General features: G+C 46.5%; 2 protein-coding genes across 3 annotated transcripts in view; one reads left to right on the forward strand and one right to left on the reverse strand.

The window, feature by feature from the left end:
• The window catches only part of LOC142592558 (uncharacterized), a 54,006-nt gene that overhangs the window by 18,968 nt on the left and 18,787 nt on the right, over positions 1-16,251 (forward strand). The window lies entirely within an intron of this gene.
• On the reverse strand, positions 9,600-15,212 carry LOC142592557 (uncharacterized). 2 transcript variants are annotated; one of them, XM_075704071.1, is made up of 2 exons: positions 14,615-15,212; positions 9,600-11,515 (listed from the first exon to the last, which is right to left on the reverse strand). In XM_075704071.1, the coding sequence occupies exons 1-2, from the start codon at positions 14,637-14,639 to the stop codon at positions 11,265-11,267; spliced, it is 276 nt and encodes a 91-aa protein (XP_075560186.1). In that variant the 5' UTR covers positions 14,640-15,212; the 3' UTR covers positions 9,600-11,264. The 2 variants fall into 2 exon arrangements, with proteins under 2 accessions (XP_075560186.1, XP_075560185.1); XM_075704070.1 differs by having other exon boundaries at positions 14,522-15,212.

The following is a 16,251-nucleotide window of genomic DNA, read 5'->3' on the forward strand; positions in this document are numbered from 1 at the left end:
GTCGAGCTAGACGTGCTGCCACTAAAGGAGTCGCTATTGGGTTCACCATAGGGGTCAACGGCGAGTCACTGTTCCAAGTTCAAGTTATCCTGTGAAGGCCAATTTTACAATCAAAATAAGAGATTCGGGACTGTAGAAATGTATGACTGCCAGCCAAGACCTTTGGCCAGGATTGAATTACTCTGAGTCGAATTAACAGAAGTCGACTGTACCATATGGCAGTGGAGTTTGCAGCAAGAATGTATCTCCTACTACACATAGCAGTATATTGGCATGCTGCAGTGCTCAGTGGCTGCAGAACAGTAGACTCCTATAAATTAGATCCCGTCTGAAAGTCCCAGCCGACACACGTGCATTTCTATAGGTCCAAACTTCGGTTATTTTGATACTAAAATAGGCCTTCACCCAACAATTCCAACTTGAGCAGTCAGCATGCATGCTGACCCCTACAGTGAACCCAATAAGCGACCCCTTTGGTGACATACCTTAGAGGACAGTAGATGTGTGAAACATACTTTATCTCCTGCAGGAAATGCCTATTTTCTGCCTGCCCAGGAGGAGCTCCAAGCAATAATCATAGATCAAAACGTCTGATTGTGGTATTCACCCATTTCTAACAAAACTTCCTTGGCGATTTTTTGTATGCTTTACCGCATAACCGATGGGTATTGCGGCGAAGCTCACTTTTGAAAATTGGTTGCAATGTGCAACACATTGGACCCCTGTCCATTTCTTTTTTTAATAAAAATTCTGTGCGCATTTGATTTCTCTTTCATTTTAGGGGCTTTTGTCCTTTCTATGCTAGTTTACACTTCGGACACAGAGACAGCGGGCATGTGTTTCACTCTGGGGCATGTTAGAATCTGTACGTAAACCATGGCAAATAAATCAGTCATGTGTGTTGGCATTTCTTCTGCATCTTCTTAAATTTGACCCACCAGATAATTCAATCTGTTTCGTCAGTCCCGTCAGAGTCGAATTAACGGAATGAAGTCAACTGCATTTTGCTTGCTGCTCAAGTATGAGCTTGAATAAATAACATAGCATTACAACACATAGGAGACAAATGAAGTGCTGCAACATGTGCCAACTTGCCTAAGTTAGCACTATATAAGCTTGAACCCAGATGTGCCAGCTACATTAAGGTTGTGACAAAATGTAAAATCGCATGTGTTGGAGACTCAGTAGGTTGGCTTTCCTTCTTGAAAGAGTGTTGCAGAGTGCCTGTTAAGGATTCACTGATTGATGCTGTCAAACTGTCAACAAGGCTGCCAAAAAATTATTCTCAATACAACCCTTTCATGGACACAACAAGGTAACAAATTGTTTTGTGTGTGAAGCATTAAGAGTATATTCGTGATCAAATATTGTTCTTAAAAAGTGACCTCAACGAGACTGCACAAGATCTAACTCACCGTGTGAGCCCGGACTCCCTCTCGGCAGGATGGGCAAGCGAGTGCGATCCCCTCGTCACAACGATCTCACCCAGCATTACAAGTTAGTCGAGAGAACCATGCCGCTACCGCACAAAGCACCCAATAAAGCACCAGAAGTCACGTACAGGTGGCTTCAGACAGGCACCTACGCATGCCCGGCCTTCCTGCACAAAATCTTTCCGGACGTGCACCCTCACAATGCGTGTCACTACTGTAAGGATATAGCTAGCCTTGATCACATGCTCTGGGCTTGCCCCCTGGTGCCAGTACCACCAAGGAAGAGTGGGACCGAGCTCCACACAGCTCGGACCTTGAAGCACAGCTCTGGGCTGTCCATCGGGCCCGCGACGCGGTGGAGGGGCATGGCCTCTCTGTCTCGACGTGGGAGTGGCCCACTGCGCGCTAATCGCACGTACCGACGGACGTCAAGAAATTTATTCATCCATCCATCATCAAAGCAGTTGTCAGAAAACATTCTGCAGGGAACAGCTAAAACACTATGCATTTCTCATTATAGTGATATTATGTGTGCGTGAGTTTAATAAATAGATAATTGCAGGTTTGTGTATGGCAAATTCAGATGCTAACTTCACCAAAGTCATAAAAGCACACAGCACTCTACTTAAAAGGAATCTGAGCATTTGGCCACTGTTGTGTCACTAATGTGCACTGTCGTAGCCGTCTTCATTACCAAGCAGAAATACACCCAAGAAACTATTTTTCGGACATGCATGAGAATTCGGGTATCCTTGCAACACTGCCACGTACCTCACAGAGGCAATTAATTATAAGCACACCTGAAATTTCGGATGCTGAAATGCTTTGCCTTCAAAGTGCGGAAGGCACAACCATTGTAGAAAGTGTTGTATAATGCCGGTTTTCAAGCGTCAACTTTGCTGCAATATAGCTTGCTACTGTTACGTTTCGCCTACGACGCGCGGTTTAGCCGGCGCGACTGCAACAAAGCGGCAGACATTTTGGCCCGTTCGGCGTCGCCGCTACGCTTCCCCGCCAAGCGCGTCCAGGCATGTTCCGATGCCACGTGTCTTCATGTGCGTGTGTGAGTGTATGTGCATATTGTGCCCGACCGGCGGCGATACGACAGTAGGGGTCACCTTCTCCCCATTGTGCCCGACCGGTGGCGATACGACAGTAGGAGTTACCTTCTCCTCTTTGTGCCCGACCGGCGGCGCCACGACAGTATGCGTCACCTTATCCCATTGTACAGTCACGTGCTCGTCTATAGAGGGGTTCCTTCTTGCCCTCAACTACGAGAGTATAAAAACAGCTGCCCCCGGACGCCAAAGGAGGGCTCCGATTTCTTCTGTTGAGTAAAGTGCACTCCCGTCTCTCTACTTCGGTCAACCTGACCGCCAACTCTTTGCGATGTTAGAATAAACAAGTTGTTTTGTTGTTACCAGTCGACTCATGCTTTGCCGGGACCTTCGGATGCTTCCAGTTGTACCCCAGGCCGCCAGGCCAACGCTACCCTTGGGGCTTGCGACCCAGGTGCAACAACGGGCGTCAGCGCCGAGTTCCCAACAACTCGTGCCAGCAGTCCGACTACAACAACTGTCTGCCAGCGGTGGGATCGCGACAACGGAGGCCAGCAGCGAAGAGATGCAGTTGACTGTATGCTGAGCAGCTCAACAACGATCCGGGAGCAGTGCAACGAGCCCTGTGTGATGACTGGTTGCCTGCAGCGGAACGACTGCGCTGAACTCTTGGCTGCGAGGTTTGGTGAGTGCGGGACTTTCTTCTTCTGAGCTTTGCCAGGCTTTTGTTAGTGTCAGAAACAGAGCTGGTAATTGTGGTTGTCGTTGCTGCCGGGTTAGTTTGCGGCAAGACAATAATAGGCAGTAGAGAAAGCAGCATTCAGAGCAGCCATGGATTTGAAGTCGTTGCGCAAACCGAAATTGTTGGAGCTTGCAAGAGAGTTGGGTCTGGATGTCTCGGACAAACTCAGAAAACCAGAACTGCTAAAGGCTATTCTTGAGTTAGAAGCTGAGGATGACGAGCTGTCGGAATGCCTTGAGACCATTGAGGAAAGGGAGACTGCAAAAAGACAGGAGCGCGAAAGTAAAGAACAGAAAGAGCGAGAGCAACAAGAGAAAAAAGAAGAGCGTGACCGTCAACACGCTTTGGAAATGAAGCGTCTCGAGATAGAGATGGAACGCGCTCGTAATGGAAGTCAGGCACACGGTGCAGGAGAACGAGTATTGTTCAAAATGACTGACCTGATGCGGCCATTTAAGCTTGGAGAAGACATTGGTTTGTTCCTGGTTAACTTCGAGCGAACGTGCGAGAAGCAGGGGTTCTCTCGGGAGACGTGGCCACAGCGCTTGCTCACTTTGTTACCCGGCGAGGCGGCCGACGTAGTCGCTCGCTTGAATAGAGAGGAGGCAGAGGATTTCGACAAAGTGAAATCGAGTCTGCTAAAAAAGTACAGGCTGTCAGCGGAGGCTTTCCGTCGGAAGTTTTGGGAAAATGAGAAAGGCAAAAGTGAGTCATATACGGAGTTTGCGTACAAGCTTATGTCAAACATGCAGGAGTGGCTCAAAGAAGAGAAAGCGTTCGGTGACCACGATAAAGTTCTGCAGTGTTTCGGGCTAGAACAGTTTTATAGTCTGTTACCTGAGAACGTGCGGTACTGGGTCTTGGATAGGCCAGACGTTTGTACGGTGGCTAAAGCCGCTGAGCTAGCCGAGAAGTTTGTGACGCGTCGGGCTCGCGGAGCTAAGGACGGTCAAAAGGGTGAATTTGGCTCGAAGTTTGAGAGGCCGAAGTTCACACCCATGAGAGCAAAGGGGAACACACGTAGTGCGGATGCGAGTGGAAGCAGTGCGACCGAACCTAAGGAGACGGCGGCAGCCGAAGCCGAACGCAGAAAGCGGTTCGAGATGAGGCAAGCGCGCGTTTGTTATACGTGCCAGAAGCCGGGTCACTTTTCGGCGCAGTGTCCGGAAACAACACCAAAAGTTGTGTTTTTTTCATTATGCAGCACTGACGAGAACATGAAGCTTCTCGAGCCTTACATGCGAGACCTCCTCGTGAACGGGAAAGAGTGCCGAGTGCTTCGCGATTCCGCAGCTACGATGGATGTAGTTCACCCCTCTTACGTAGAACCCCATATGTTCACGGGCGAGTGCGCATGGATCAAGCAAGCCGTGGAAGCTCATAGCGTGTGTCTGCCGGTAGCAAAAGTGCTTATTGAAGGACCTTTCGGAGCGCTTGAGACGGAGGCGGCAGTGTCATCTATGCTGCCCCCCCAGTACCCGTACCTATTTTCAAACAGGTCCGATCACCTCCTGCGCGAGAAGGGGCTTTTGTTTGGTGAGGCTAGCGTTCAGGCCTTAACCAGGTCGAAGGTTCGGGAGCTCGCTGCAAAGGCGGTAGTTGCGGGGCCGACGTTATCAAACAATGAGAAAGGGTCAGAGGCGCAGCAAGCCGATATTCAGAGCACGCCTGAACTGAATAAACTTGAGTCTGTAACGTTAAAGGCACCAGATACCGGAGAGGAAAATCCCGATGCGGGAAAGTTAGAAAAGCTATCTGCAGATTTGCTCATCGCGCCTACGTCAGACGGACTTGATAGGTTGCTAAAAGTCAGCCGGTCGGCTTTGATAGCCGAGCAAAAGAAGGATGGTAGCCTAGAAAACATACGCTGCAATGTCAAGGAAGGTATCGCCAGGAAAAATGCGCGTTTTGTGGAAAGAAAGAAGTGGGGTCCTGTACCGGAAGTATCTCGACCGCAGGGGAGTGGAGTTCGATCAGCTGATCGTTCCTCAATGCTATCGTCAGGATCTGTTGCGCTTGACGCATGGGGGTTCGTGGTCCGGACACCTTGGAGTTAAGAAAACTAAGGACCGTCTCTTGCAAGAGTACTATTGGCCAGGGTGTTTTCGGGACGCAGACCATTTCGTGAGGACATGTGACACCTGTCAGCGGGTGGGCAAACCAGGGGACAAATCGAGGGCGCCGTTGAAGTTGGTACCTATCATTACGGAGCCTTTTAGACGGCTCGTTATTGATACAGTGGGACCTCTGCCGGTAACAGCCACGGGGTACAGACACATTTTGACTGTGATCTGCCCAGCGACAAAGTTCCCTGAAGCAGTGCCGCTTAAAGAACTCAGCTCAGTTGAGATAGTCAATGCACTACTGTCCATATTTGCGCGAGTTGGTTTTCCTGCGGAAATCCAATCATATCAGGGCACAGTGTTTACTAGCGCTTTGACGACAACTTTTCTTGAAAGGTGTGGGGTAAAGCTGTTACACAGCTCAGTGTACCACCCCCAGTCGAATTCCGTTGAGAAGCTCCACTCCGTCATGAAGCGCGTGTTGAGAGCATTGTGTATTGAACATCAAACTGACTGGGAGCTGTGTCTGCCTGGGGTGATGTTACCGGGGTTGTTGGAGAAGTATGGGAGAGGCCTTTGCCCTGCAGTGGGCGTAACCAGGCTGATGATGATGGGGTGATGTTTGCATTAAGGACCGCGCCGCATGCGGCTACGGGGTTTTCGCCAGCTGAGCTGGTGTACGGTCGCTCGCTTCGGTCTCCGCTTCGCATGCTTCGAGAATCGTGGGAAAGCAGGGGCGACGACCCAGTCGTGGTGGAGTACGTGCTTAAGCTCCTCGAACGCTTAAGAAGGGCACAGGAGTTGTCAGGTGAAGCAATGGCAAAGGCCCAGCAGAGGGCCAAGGTTTATTATGATCGGACAGCCAGGGCCCGTCGTTTTGAGGTGGGCGATGAGGTCATGATATTGCGCACATCGCTAAACAACAAACTAGACGTGCAGTGGGAGGGCCCAGCACGAATTGTTCAGAAACTGTCGGACGTTAACTACGTGGTAAGTCTGCCAGGAAAGCGGAAAGCACAGCAAGTTTACCACTGTAATCTGCTCAAACCTTATAGACAACGGGAAGCAGTGGTGTGCATGATGGTAAACGTTCCTGAAGAGCTCCCGGTCGAGCTTCCGGGACTAGGCTCAGTGACGAACAGGGAAGACACTGGTCAAGTCATTAGTGACTTAGTCAGTGGAGCATCGCTGTCGCGTGAGCAGAAAACCGAACTACACCAGCTCTTACAAGAGTTTCAAGGTCTGTTCTCTGAGAGGCCTGGTAGGACTTCTGTCCTTACTCATGACATAGAACTTACCTCCCCAGAGCCAGTACGATCCAAGGCGTATCGGGTGTCACCCCGCCAGAACGATATTATGGAGGCTGAGGTAAAGAAAATGCTACAGCTCGGTGTTATTGAGGCAGGTGAGAGTGATTATACCTCCCCTTTGATTTTAGTTGAGGTACCGGGCAAGGAACCTCGTCCTTGCGTCGACTACCGCAGGCTTAATTCCATCACTAAGGATCAAATTTATCCGATCCCTAACATCGAGGAGCGCCTTGAGAAAGTTAGTAGCGCTCCGTTTATTTCCACCCTAGATCTTGTCAGGGGTTATTGGCAGGTTCCACTTACAGAAGAGGCTAGTAGGTATGCGGCGTTCATTTCACCAATGGGAACATTCCGTCCTAAAGTGTTGAGTTTTGGTTTGAAGAACGCGCCATACTGTTTTTCAAGCCTCATGGATAAAGTGTTGCGGGGACAGCAAGAATTCGCTTTACCGTATCTAGACGACGTAGCGATATTCTCCGCATCCTGGTCTGAGCATATGGCACACTTGCGGGCAGTGCTAACCCGCCTGCGCGAAGCGGGCTTGACAGTAAAGGCTCCTAAGTGCCAGTTAGCACAGGCCGAGGTTGTCTACCTCGGTCACGTGATTGGTCAGGGTCGTCGCCGCCCCTCTGAAATAAAGGTGGCCGCTGTGCGAGACTTCCCGCAACCGCGCACGAAGACCGATATTCGGTCGTTCTTAGGTGTCGCCGGCTACTATCAGAGGTACATCCCCAGGTACTCTGATATCGCGGCTCCCCTGACGGATGCTCTAAGAAAGACAGAGCCTCAAACAGTCGTCTGGGACGAGACAAAGGAAAGAGCTTTTAGCGCCCTAAAGAGCGCCCTAACAAGCCAGCCTGTGCTACGATCGCCAGACTATACAAAAGGGTTCGTTGTTCAGTGCGATGCTAGTGAGCGAGGCATGGGCGTTGTACTGTGCCAACGGGAAAATGGAGAAGTAGAACACCCTGTCCTGTATGCTAGTCGTAAGCTGACCAGTCGTGAGCAGGCGTATAGCGCCACCGAGAAAGAGTGTGCATGTCTCGTGTGGGCCGTTCAGAAATTGTCATGCTATCTAGCCGGCTCGAGGTTTATCATTGAGACGGATCACTGCCCTCTCCAATGGCTGCAGACCATCTCTCCCAAAAATGGCCGCCTCCTGCGCTGGAGCCTCGCTTTGCAACAATATTCCTTTGAGGTGCGTTACAAAAAGGGGAGTCTCAACGGTAACGCCGATGGCTTAAGTCGAAGCCCCTAACGTAGGAATCAGCCTCAAAATTGTTTGTTACTGATGTTTTTCTTCCTGAGGCAGGATTTTTTTAACATATTGCTTTTGTTTAGTGTTTCAAAGTGATGATATGCTTTCTAGTGCAATTTTCCAATTTGTGGACGCGTTCTGAGTGCTGCTAGACTACTGTAAGGAACTAGGCAGTGGTATAAAAGGGGAAAGAGCCTGGCAGGGCTTAGTGAGGGTTGTGCCGTGCTTGCTGACTGAGCGGTTGAGTTTCAGCGTAGTTCTAATGCTTGCCGGGAACGAGAACAAAAATGTGAACTCTCCCGAAGTCACTTTGCAGTGTCCTGTGCGAACCTGAACGAGAGAACGAGGCCTTCTCTGTGCGCTGCGCTCAAGAAACGTCGAGGGACGCCCGACTTCGGTTATGAGCATCATCGAGCGACATCCCTCCGGACAGCGGATGCAGTCCCCTGTCCATCGGGATCTCCTTCCCCCGGCGGGGCGGTCTGTTACGTTTCGCCTACGACGCGCGGTTTAGCCGGCGCGACTGCAACAAAGCGGCAGACATTTTGGCCCGTTCGGCGTCGCCGCTACGCCTCCCCGCCAAGCGCGTCCAGGCATGTTCTGATGCCACGTGTCTTAATGTGCGTGTGTGAGTGTATGTGCATATTGTGCCCGACCGGCGGCGATACGACAGTAGGAGTTACCTTCTCCTCTTTGTGCCCGACCGGCGGCGCCACGACAGTATGCGTCACCTTATCCCATTGTACAGTCACGTGCTCGTCTATAGAGGGGTTCCTTCTTGCCCTCAACTACGAGAGTATAAAAACAGCTGCCCCCGGACGCCAAAGGAGGGCTCCGATTTCTTCTGTTGAGTAAAGTGCACTCCCGTCTCTCTACTTCGGTCAACCTGACCGCCAACTCTTTGCGATGTTAGAATAAACAAGTTGTTTTGTTGTTACCAGTCGACTCATGCTTTGCCGGGACCTTCGGATGCTTCCAGTTGTACCCCAGGCCGCCAGGCCAACGCTACCCTTGGGGCTTGCGACCCAGGTGCAACAACGGGCGTCAGCGCCGAGTTCCCAACAACTCGTGCCAGCAGTCCGACCACAACACTACGGGAAGAGGCTTATGCAATGTATCGTGGTGGAGCATACCAGCAGTGAAAAGGGGCCATTGTAAGATGGCATGATTTACATTTTTTTATTTACACACATACATACTCTCTTCTGTTACAGCACAAGCGCCAAGAAGCCTGATAAGTGTAGTGGTTGGTCTACAAAATTAAGAAAAATTAAATTATGGGGTCTTACGTGCCAAAACCACTTTCTGATTATGAGGCATGCCGTAGTGTGAGACTCCGGAAATTTCTACCAACTGGGGTTTTTTAACGTGCACCTACAGTAAATTTAAGTGCACAGGTGTTTTCGCCTTTTGCCCCCATTGAAATGCGGCAGCTCTGGCCGAGATTCGATCCTGCGACCTCGGGCTTAGCAGCCCAACACCACAGCCACTAAGCAACTATGGCGGGTACAAATTAAGTTCCTTGCCTACCCAAACAAAAATGTTTGCAACATGATGTGCGTGGTATACCGTCCTTGGGAAGGCAAGCTTAATTGGTTGCTGTTGGCTTTGTGTCTTGCTTCACTGAGCAGCGCTTACTGACTGCACAGTAATAATAAGCTCCACCAAATGGCTAGATTACTTCTGTACTACTCCAAGTGTTCCAAGAAGACTTTTGGAAAACGAAGTAGAAAAAAAATTTCTGCTCCTAAACTGCTCCAGAATGTCAACTTTGTGCTTGAAACCCTAAACTGTCTTGACCACCACTGAGGGGTTGATCTTGAACATCACTTATATACTTAAGATAAAATCTTGAGTAACACTTACTGGTTGTCTAAACATTTTGAAATGGTTTCACAGGTTCTAATTTAACACTTACATGCACTTTTTAAAACAACAGTGAATAACGATTTCGGTAACATATTTCAGTATTCTACAGTTGATTTGGAGGATTATGCGCCATCACTGGTCTGCAATTATGGAAGTTTAGAGATAAAAAAATGGGGGCAATAATGCCTACGTTTTACACATTGTCATTGTACAGAACACAACCTATGCAACTTGCTATAAAACTGATTTATATAGTATTTGAAATTACCATAAGAGTATGTAAACAGCTGGGGTTTCATAGTTCTAGGTTCTTGTTATGTTTTAAACTAGCACCTCCCTTTAAATGGCAGTAAAAGGCATGCATTAATTTTTTTTTTTTGGACTGCCTGATTTTCTAAATGTTTTGTTTTTGCAGTCCTCAGGGAACCACCCACCGCCACCAAGAAAAAGCACTTTTGACTGTAGCAGTAATCAGTGATTCGCCTAATTGGCAAACAGTTCAGGATGCCAAACAGCCTCGAGACAGCTGTACCTCTAACAGAAGGCACTAATACACAGTGCAATGCACTCTTTCTGCACTCTAGACTGTGGGATTCTCATCCCGTACCTTGGGTCAAAGGAACGACAATCACAAGGGCATTTATTGCACCTTTCATAGATCAATGCCTGCTAGCCGAGTTGCTATCCACAAAACATGCCGATGGGCGTGCGACAAATCGCGGAAGTCCGACTCACCGCGACCGGATAGCGAGCGAATATGTTCGCCCCTTGCTGGATCCCAATGCCTGGTCGTTCACGCGTACGGTCACGCGAACGGTGGCTCTTTCGCACAAGGCCTCACGAGACGATCTCGCAGAAGCATGGATCTGCGCACGGGCGGCACGTCCGTGCTGCTTGCCGTCCCGAACCAAAGAGGAAACATGTTCTCCCTTGCGCCCCCAAGTAACCCTGCCATGAGGCGGCGTTAGCAGCGCAACACTCGCGCCATCTCTCGCGTGGCCTGGGGCCCGCGGCGAAGCCGCAATGCAGGAGACGGAAGCTATGCGGGAAAAACAACATATCAGGGGACGTGTGACAGTCGCGCATCCCCACAAGACAAATGTGATAAGAGCTGTATTATGTGACCTATTATAACTCCGTGGTGACAATACAGACAGGATATGCAGGGCATATAGCGATGAGGACAGTAGCAATGGAATGATATCACCAGTGTACAGAGCGCTGAATTCATTCTTGCTCCGTTACTGATAATTGAGAACTCTATCAAATGAAAAATTAAGAGAAATATCATGTGTGAAGGAATACTACTCATCATATCTATTGCAATTATTCTTGGACAGCATTCCCTCTTTCTTGCTTTTATTATTAAGGCATTTATATAGTACTGCTCACCTGCTGTTCCATGTGTTCCATCGACACATATACGATCAGTTCCAAGCCTCTTGAAAAGCTCCTGTTGTGGTGTGGTCATAATGACTAGCATAAAATCTCTGTCATCCAAAAGGTCCTCATTTTTTTCTCTAAACAAATGTCACTTTTTGTCAGGTTGGTGTTTAAAGAAGAGCAATGGGTTTCCCTTTTCACTATGCATCCTCTCAACCCAGAGTTGCACGCTCACATAGTCATTATCGTGCAGCCGCTCGGTCTTCGAGACTCTGGCATCCCTCATTATTTTGCGGAGATCCTGCTTGCTTAACAGGTTAATGCGGTGGAATGTCTCATCCACGTTGGACCGCACATTATCCAGTACTGCATCCATGGACACGCCTTCTCGCAGCTTGTCTTGAGAGAGTAGAGAAAAAGTGTATATTAGTTGAAGCATAAGTAAAAATTACCGAGCACGCAAGGAAGTGAAATGGGCACTGATGAACATTTTTAATATCATTATTTAGAATTCATTTAATTGAATAATGAGTTACATTGACTTACAACAACCTTTTGCAATGGTGTGTGTTAAATAGTTCAAGCTGTCGCAATTTTTGTTCTTTTTAGGTTAGGTTAGGTTAGGTGTTATGCAGCCTTCAGCTGCTGAAGAGGCAAGATTACATTTCTGAATTATACTACACGATTACATTACATTTGAAGAGGCAAGATTACATATTAAAGTGTTTAAATGTTTGGTGTCATTGATAAACCGTCATAGGGATTATCTGCACCAGTGTTATCAGGTACGTAAGTGAAGAAATTTATTGTGTGTACCAAGTTTACAGCTAGGCTGCCAATTTCATCCTTCACTGTTGGTAACCTTGTTCGCACAAAAGACATTACTGAACCATTGTAAAAGCATTGCACTGGACTGGACATGTGCAGATTGTGGTTCAGATCCTACCCAGGGCAAAAATGTCTTCCACTTTAGTTCCTTTACTAAATATTGCCATTGTTATCAATTTCTATTCTACAGTTAGAACTTAATTTTCCGATTACATTCCATAGCATAAGTTATTGCCACTTCCATAGTGGCATGCCACCATAGAAGGGCAAAACAGTCTGCAATCGAAAACATGTGCAGCATTTCCAGATTAACTTAAACATCACTGTTACTGACTGAATTGATGCACATAATTTGATTAATGTCAATATAAAAATTGTCAATTAAAGCTTTCAGCAATTATTTTTAATGGTTGATTTATCAGTCATTCATCCATATTTACAGAGCAGACACACCTGTGAACGTATGCTTTGAAGGCTATGCAGTCATGTGGGTTTTTGAGTTAAAGGTATTATTTCAGTCAAGTAGAGTACTGACTGGACACTTGAAGCTGTTTTACGAGTTCATGTCTAATACCCCTGTCACACGGCAAATCTAATGTCATTTACAACGAATGACATTCGCTGATAATGCCATTTCTTTGGTGTCACACGGTAAAACGTAAGGACATTTACAAACAAATCAGTTCGCCAAACTCATTCGCATTCGTTTGGAACTGAATGTGTATCCTCGACACCACGAGTTTACCAGTGTTTCGCAAACAGTACGTGCTTCTTTTTTTGTTTTAACAAAAAATCACTATTATTCTATCCATTTTATTACCTAATTATTGCTTTAACGACATTGAAGTCCATCACATAGGTAAATACAGAAAACTACTCTCAGTCCAGTGACCAGACAGCCATCTTTAGCTTTCGCTGCAGCAGTCATGTTGGTTCTCACCGGAGCATCGGCCGCGGCCACTTCAATTGACTTGGCATAAAAGCGTGCGCGTTTTTTCCTGTGGCACGCGCCAAGAATGAGGATATTAGAAGCTCGCATGCACATCAGAAAGGCGATGACATGCAACTGCCCTTCTCGTACCTTTTTTAGCAGATGTAGCGGACGCGCCTATCGTTCTCTTCGCCCTGTTGCTTGCCTTAGCTCGACTCGACTTCGTTGGCAATGTCGACAAGTTAGTAATCGAACACTACGGTTTGAAAGCAGTGATCACATATTCTAGTGGAATTTAGCATACTGGAAAATAATTATTGGACAAAAGTGGGTTTGAGGCGTGTTTTTTTTTTTTTTTTTTTACTATCGTCATTGTCATCATTTTCAAATGACATTAGTTTTCGCCGTGTGACAGGGGTATAAGCCTAATTATCGTGATCGTTTCAATCATGTTTCATTCACATAGCTGATTCATGAGCATCCAAATATTAAGGCACCATATTTTCCAAACCATAGGTGCCACCATTTTCTTTTCATTTTCGTCCAAGCGTATTGTAGAACAGTGTAACTTATATATGCAAGACCAACATGAGACATTCTTTTTCTCCAGCAATGTACTTGCAGTTTACTTTGTCTGCTAGAATGTGCGGCTCAAAATTTTTTTTTACTGAAGTTTAGTGCCCTGAAATGGGTAAGTACGACATTTTAGGATAAGTGTATGAACATGCACAATCGCATTTCACGATGCTGACCCAAGTTAAGATAGATGCATCTTATACAATGAGTTATATACACATATTTTTTCTTTGAAAGTTGTGAAAAGAGGGGGGCAAGGGGGTGACTTGTACAACAGTTCAAATTATAGTCCAGAAAATATGGCACATGGTTTGTGAGCCCTACATATAGTAGAGTAAAATACAACTTGAGCTGATGAAAGTTTCACATGGAAAGCACATCTGCTGTGGATGACCTACAGTAGTGGCGAGAGGTCGCAGTTTCATCGATGTCTGTAATACTTGCACTTCAGTTTAGGCAAAATGGCAGACATAATTATGTACAATGCACCTTAAGTAATCCCAAGTGGAAATTATTCCAGCTTACTGCTATTTTGAGACATTGAATCCCACTAGGATCATAAGTCATACCAATACAGTTAACTGAAAGCCTGAAAAATAAAACAGAAAAAGAAAAAGCCACAGTCTGCTACGTGGCCTACAGTGCACCAGGAGGCACTACACCTTCCTGCTTGGTACATGAAGTGATGCAAACAAGTATAAAATAACTAAAGTCGTTGCCTGCAATAAGAATAGCCATATAGGTCAAATATAGGCCACTGGCTGTGCCAAGGTAGTTGTTACCGCTGTGAAATTGGAGAACGGTCCCCTTTTTTCTCTCTCTCTCTGAACCCTTCAGGCATTGATACAATGTAGCAAAATGATAAACATGTTTATGATGTCATTAACTATAATGCCCTGCAGTCAGTAAAGGTGGCCTCGAATTATGTGGAAATTATGAATTATAAATGAATTTCATGTGCTCCAAGTTCATTGCATGGTCTGGCATGAGTATTGCCTTGTATTTGGGATGTTGAAAACTCAACAACCACTCTTTATGTATTATAAAGCAGGGCAAAAGCGGTTTCTTACCAGCAATAGCAGCTCTTTCCAACTTGGACAGAAAAACACGACCCAGTTCAAAGTCGTGGCCTCTGTGCTTGAATTGGAAAACCACATACACACCTGTGTTGTCTTGAGTCACAGCCATTGCCGCAAAACATCTTTTTCCACACTTGACACTTGAAGGCCGCTTCAGCTTTTGTTTACTTGTAGCTGTGGAAAAAGATAACCGGGTAGTTTATTCTAACTTAAGCACTGGACTTCCAACACATGCTTAGTGGTGGTTCTACTACACCATTTACACCATTTAGCTACAATTCAACTTGCCTGAAACCTGGCTACGCGAACTGTGCAAAGGTGTGGTATTTTCACGCTTTCAGGGCAACGCAGCGTTTTCAGCAGGGGTACGAGAAGACTTAAATATAAGAAACAAATAGTGAACGTGCAAGTAATTCAGTTTGAGATGGATCATCTACTAGACTTTTCAAATATTGAGTAATATTTGCAGTAATGCAATGGATTGCCCGAGGTCAAAGCATTGCATGCAGCATTTCAAAAACACTTGGTTTGTCTCGAAACAAGAACAAATAAAACAAATCTGGGTTTTTACATGCCAATACCACGATGTGATTATCAGGCATGCCTCTCAGTATAAGTTTCGTCCTGGCTGTCAACACCAATCGAAGCAATTACTATATGCAATGCTAACAGGGTAAGGTGACAAAAGCAGCATTCATAGCAAGCACAATGACATGCACTAAGACCCATTGACCACTGGAAGGCACACAGTTTGCATTGCATACATGTGTTCTTGCACGTGGTTCAGAACTGTATGGCAATTTGTGATCTTTTAAGTACAGGAACTAACTTCTGTGCACACTTGTGATAGTTGCCGACTTGTGAAAAGAGGGGGAGGTTACTTGTGCCAGGTTCAAATTATTGTCCGGAAAATATTGTATATGGTTTGTGAGCCCTGCATATAGTAGAATAATATACAAGTTAAAGTGATGAAAGCTTCACATGGAAAGCAGATCTGCTGTGATCTTGTGGACTCGTACAGCAGTGCTTCATCAGTTATCAAAAACTCGTACTAATGATCTCGGAAACAATTGCCAATCGTACCAATATATTAACACCAAGCTTCCTGTAACTGCTTGCAGCCCATATCACAATCACCAAAAGCTAATTTCATGGCACACTACCCTGACCATTGGCCCTAATCAGCACTGCTTCATCAGGTCGGTTGGGTATCAGTAACTAGAGCTACAGTTAGCTGATGAATTGACTCATATCTATTTGCAGTTGAATCGACTCATATCTATTTGCAGAGGCCAGCAAACCACCTTGTAACAAAATTGAGTGCATGGAATGGTAGCAATGTTGTTTGTGTCCACCACTGCCATCTTTGCATCCATTTGTGCTATGGCACCTCCTTCTGGACGCCGTTCATAGCCTCGCGGCAGTCTCTTGTCGAGCTTCTTGCATTGTTATCGGGTGTAATACACTTGTGCATGTGCCATAGTGCATATGAAAGCACGTGTCATTTGCAATGCACATAAGACATTCACCTTCACTTCTTTTGTTATGTGTGACAGAGCAAATTGTTCTAGTGCAGTTGTAATTTCTTGCCTCTCCGACGCCTAGGCACACAGCTGCTTTCATTAGCCCACAAAATTTTTATTTATTTACAAAGGCTTTCTACCTACTCAAATGAAAGTACTTGCAACATACTGGCATGGTAATAATTGGCTGGTTCTGGG

Source organism: Dermacentor variabilis, chromosome 9 (genome assembly GCF_050947875.1).
Source record: "Dermacentor variabilis isolate Ectoservices chromosome 9, ASM5094787v1, whole genome shotgun sequence".
NCBI lineage: Eukaryota > Metazoa > Arthropoda > Arachnida > Ixodida > Ixodidae > Dermacentor > Dermacentor variabilis.

Excerpts from the sequence above, each read along its gene's own strand:
- LOC142592557 (XM_075704070.1), bottom strand. The coding sequence starts at position 14,639 with ATGGCTGTGACTCAAGACAACACAGGTGTGTATGTGGTTTTCCAATTC. Across the intron at positions 11,516-14,521 it reads GGAAAGAGCTGCTATTGCTG|ACAAGCTGCGAGAAGGCGTG; the intron begins GTAAGAAACCGC and ends TACTCTCTCAAG.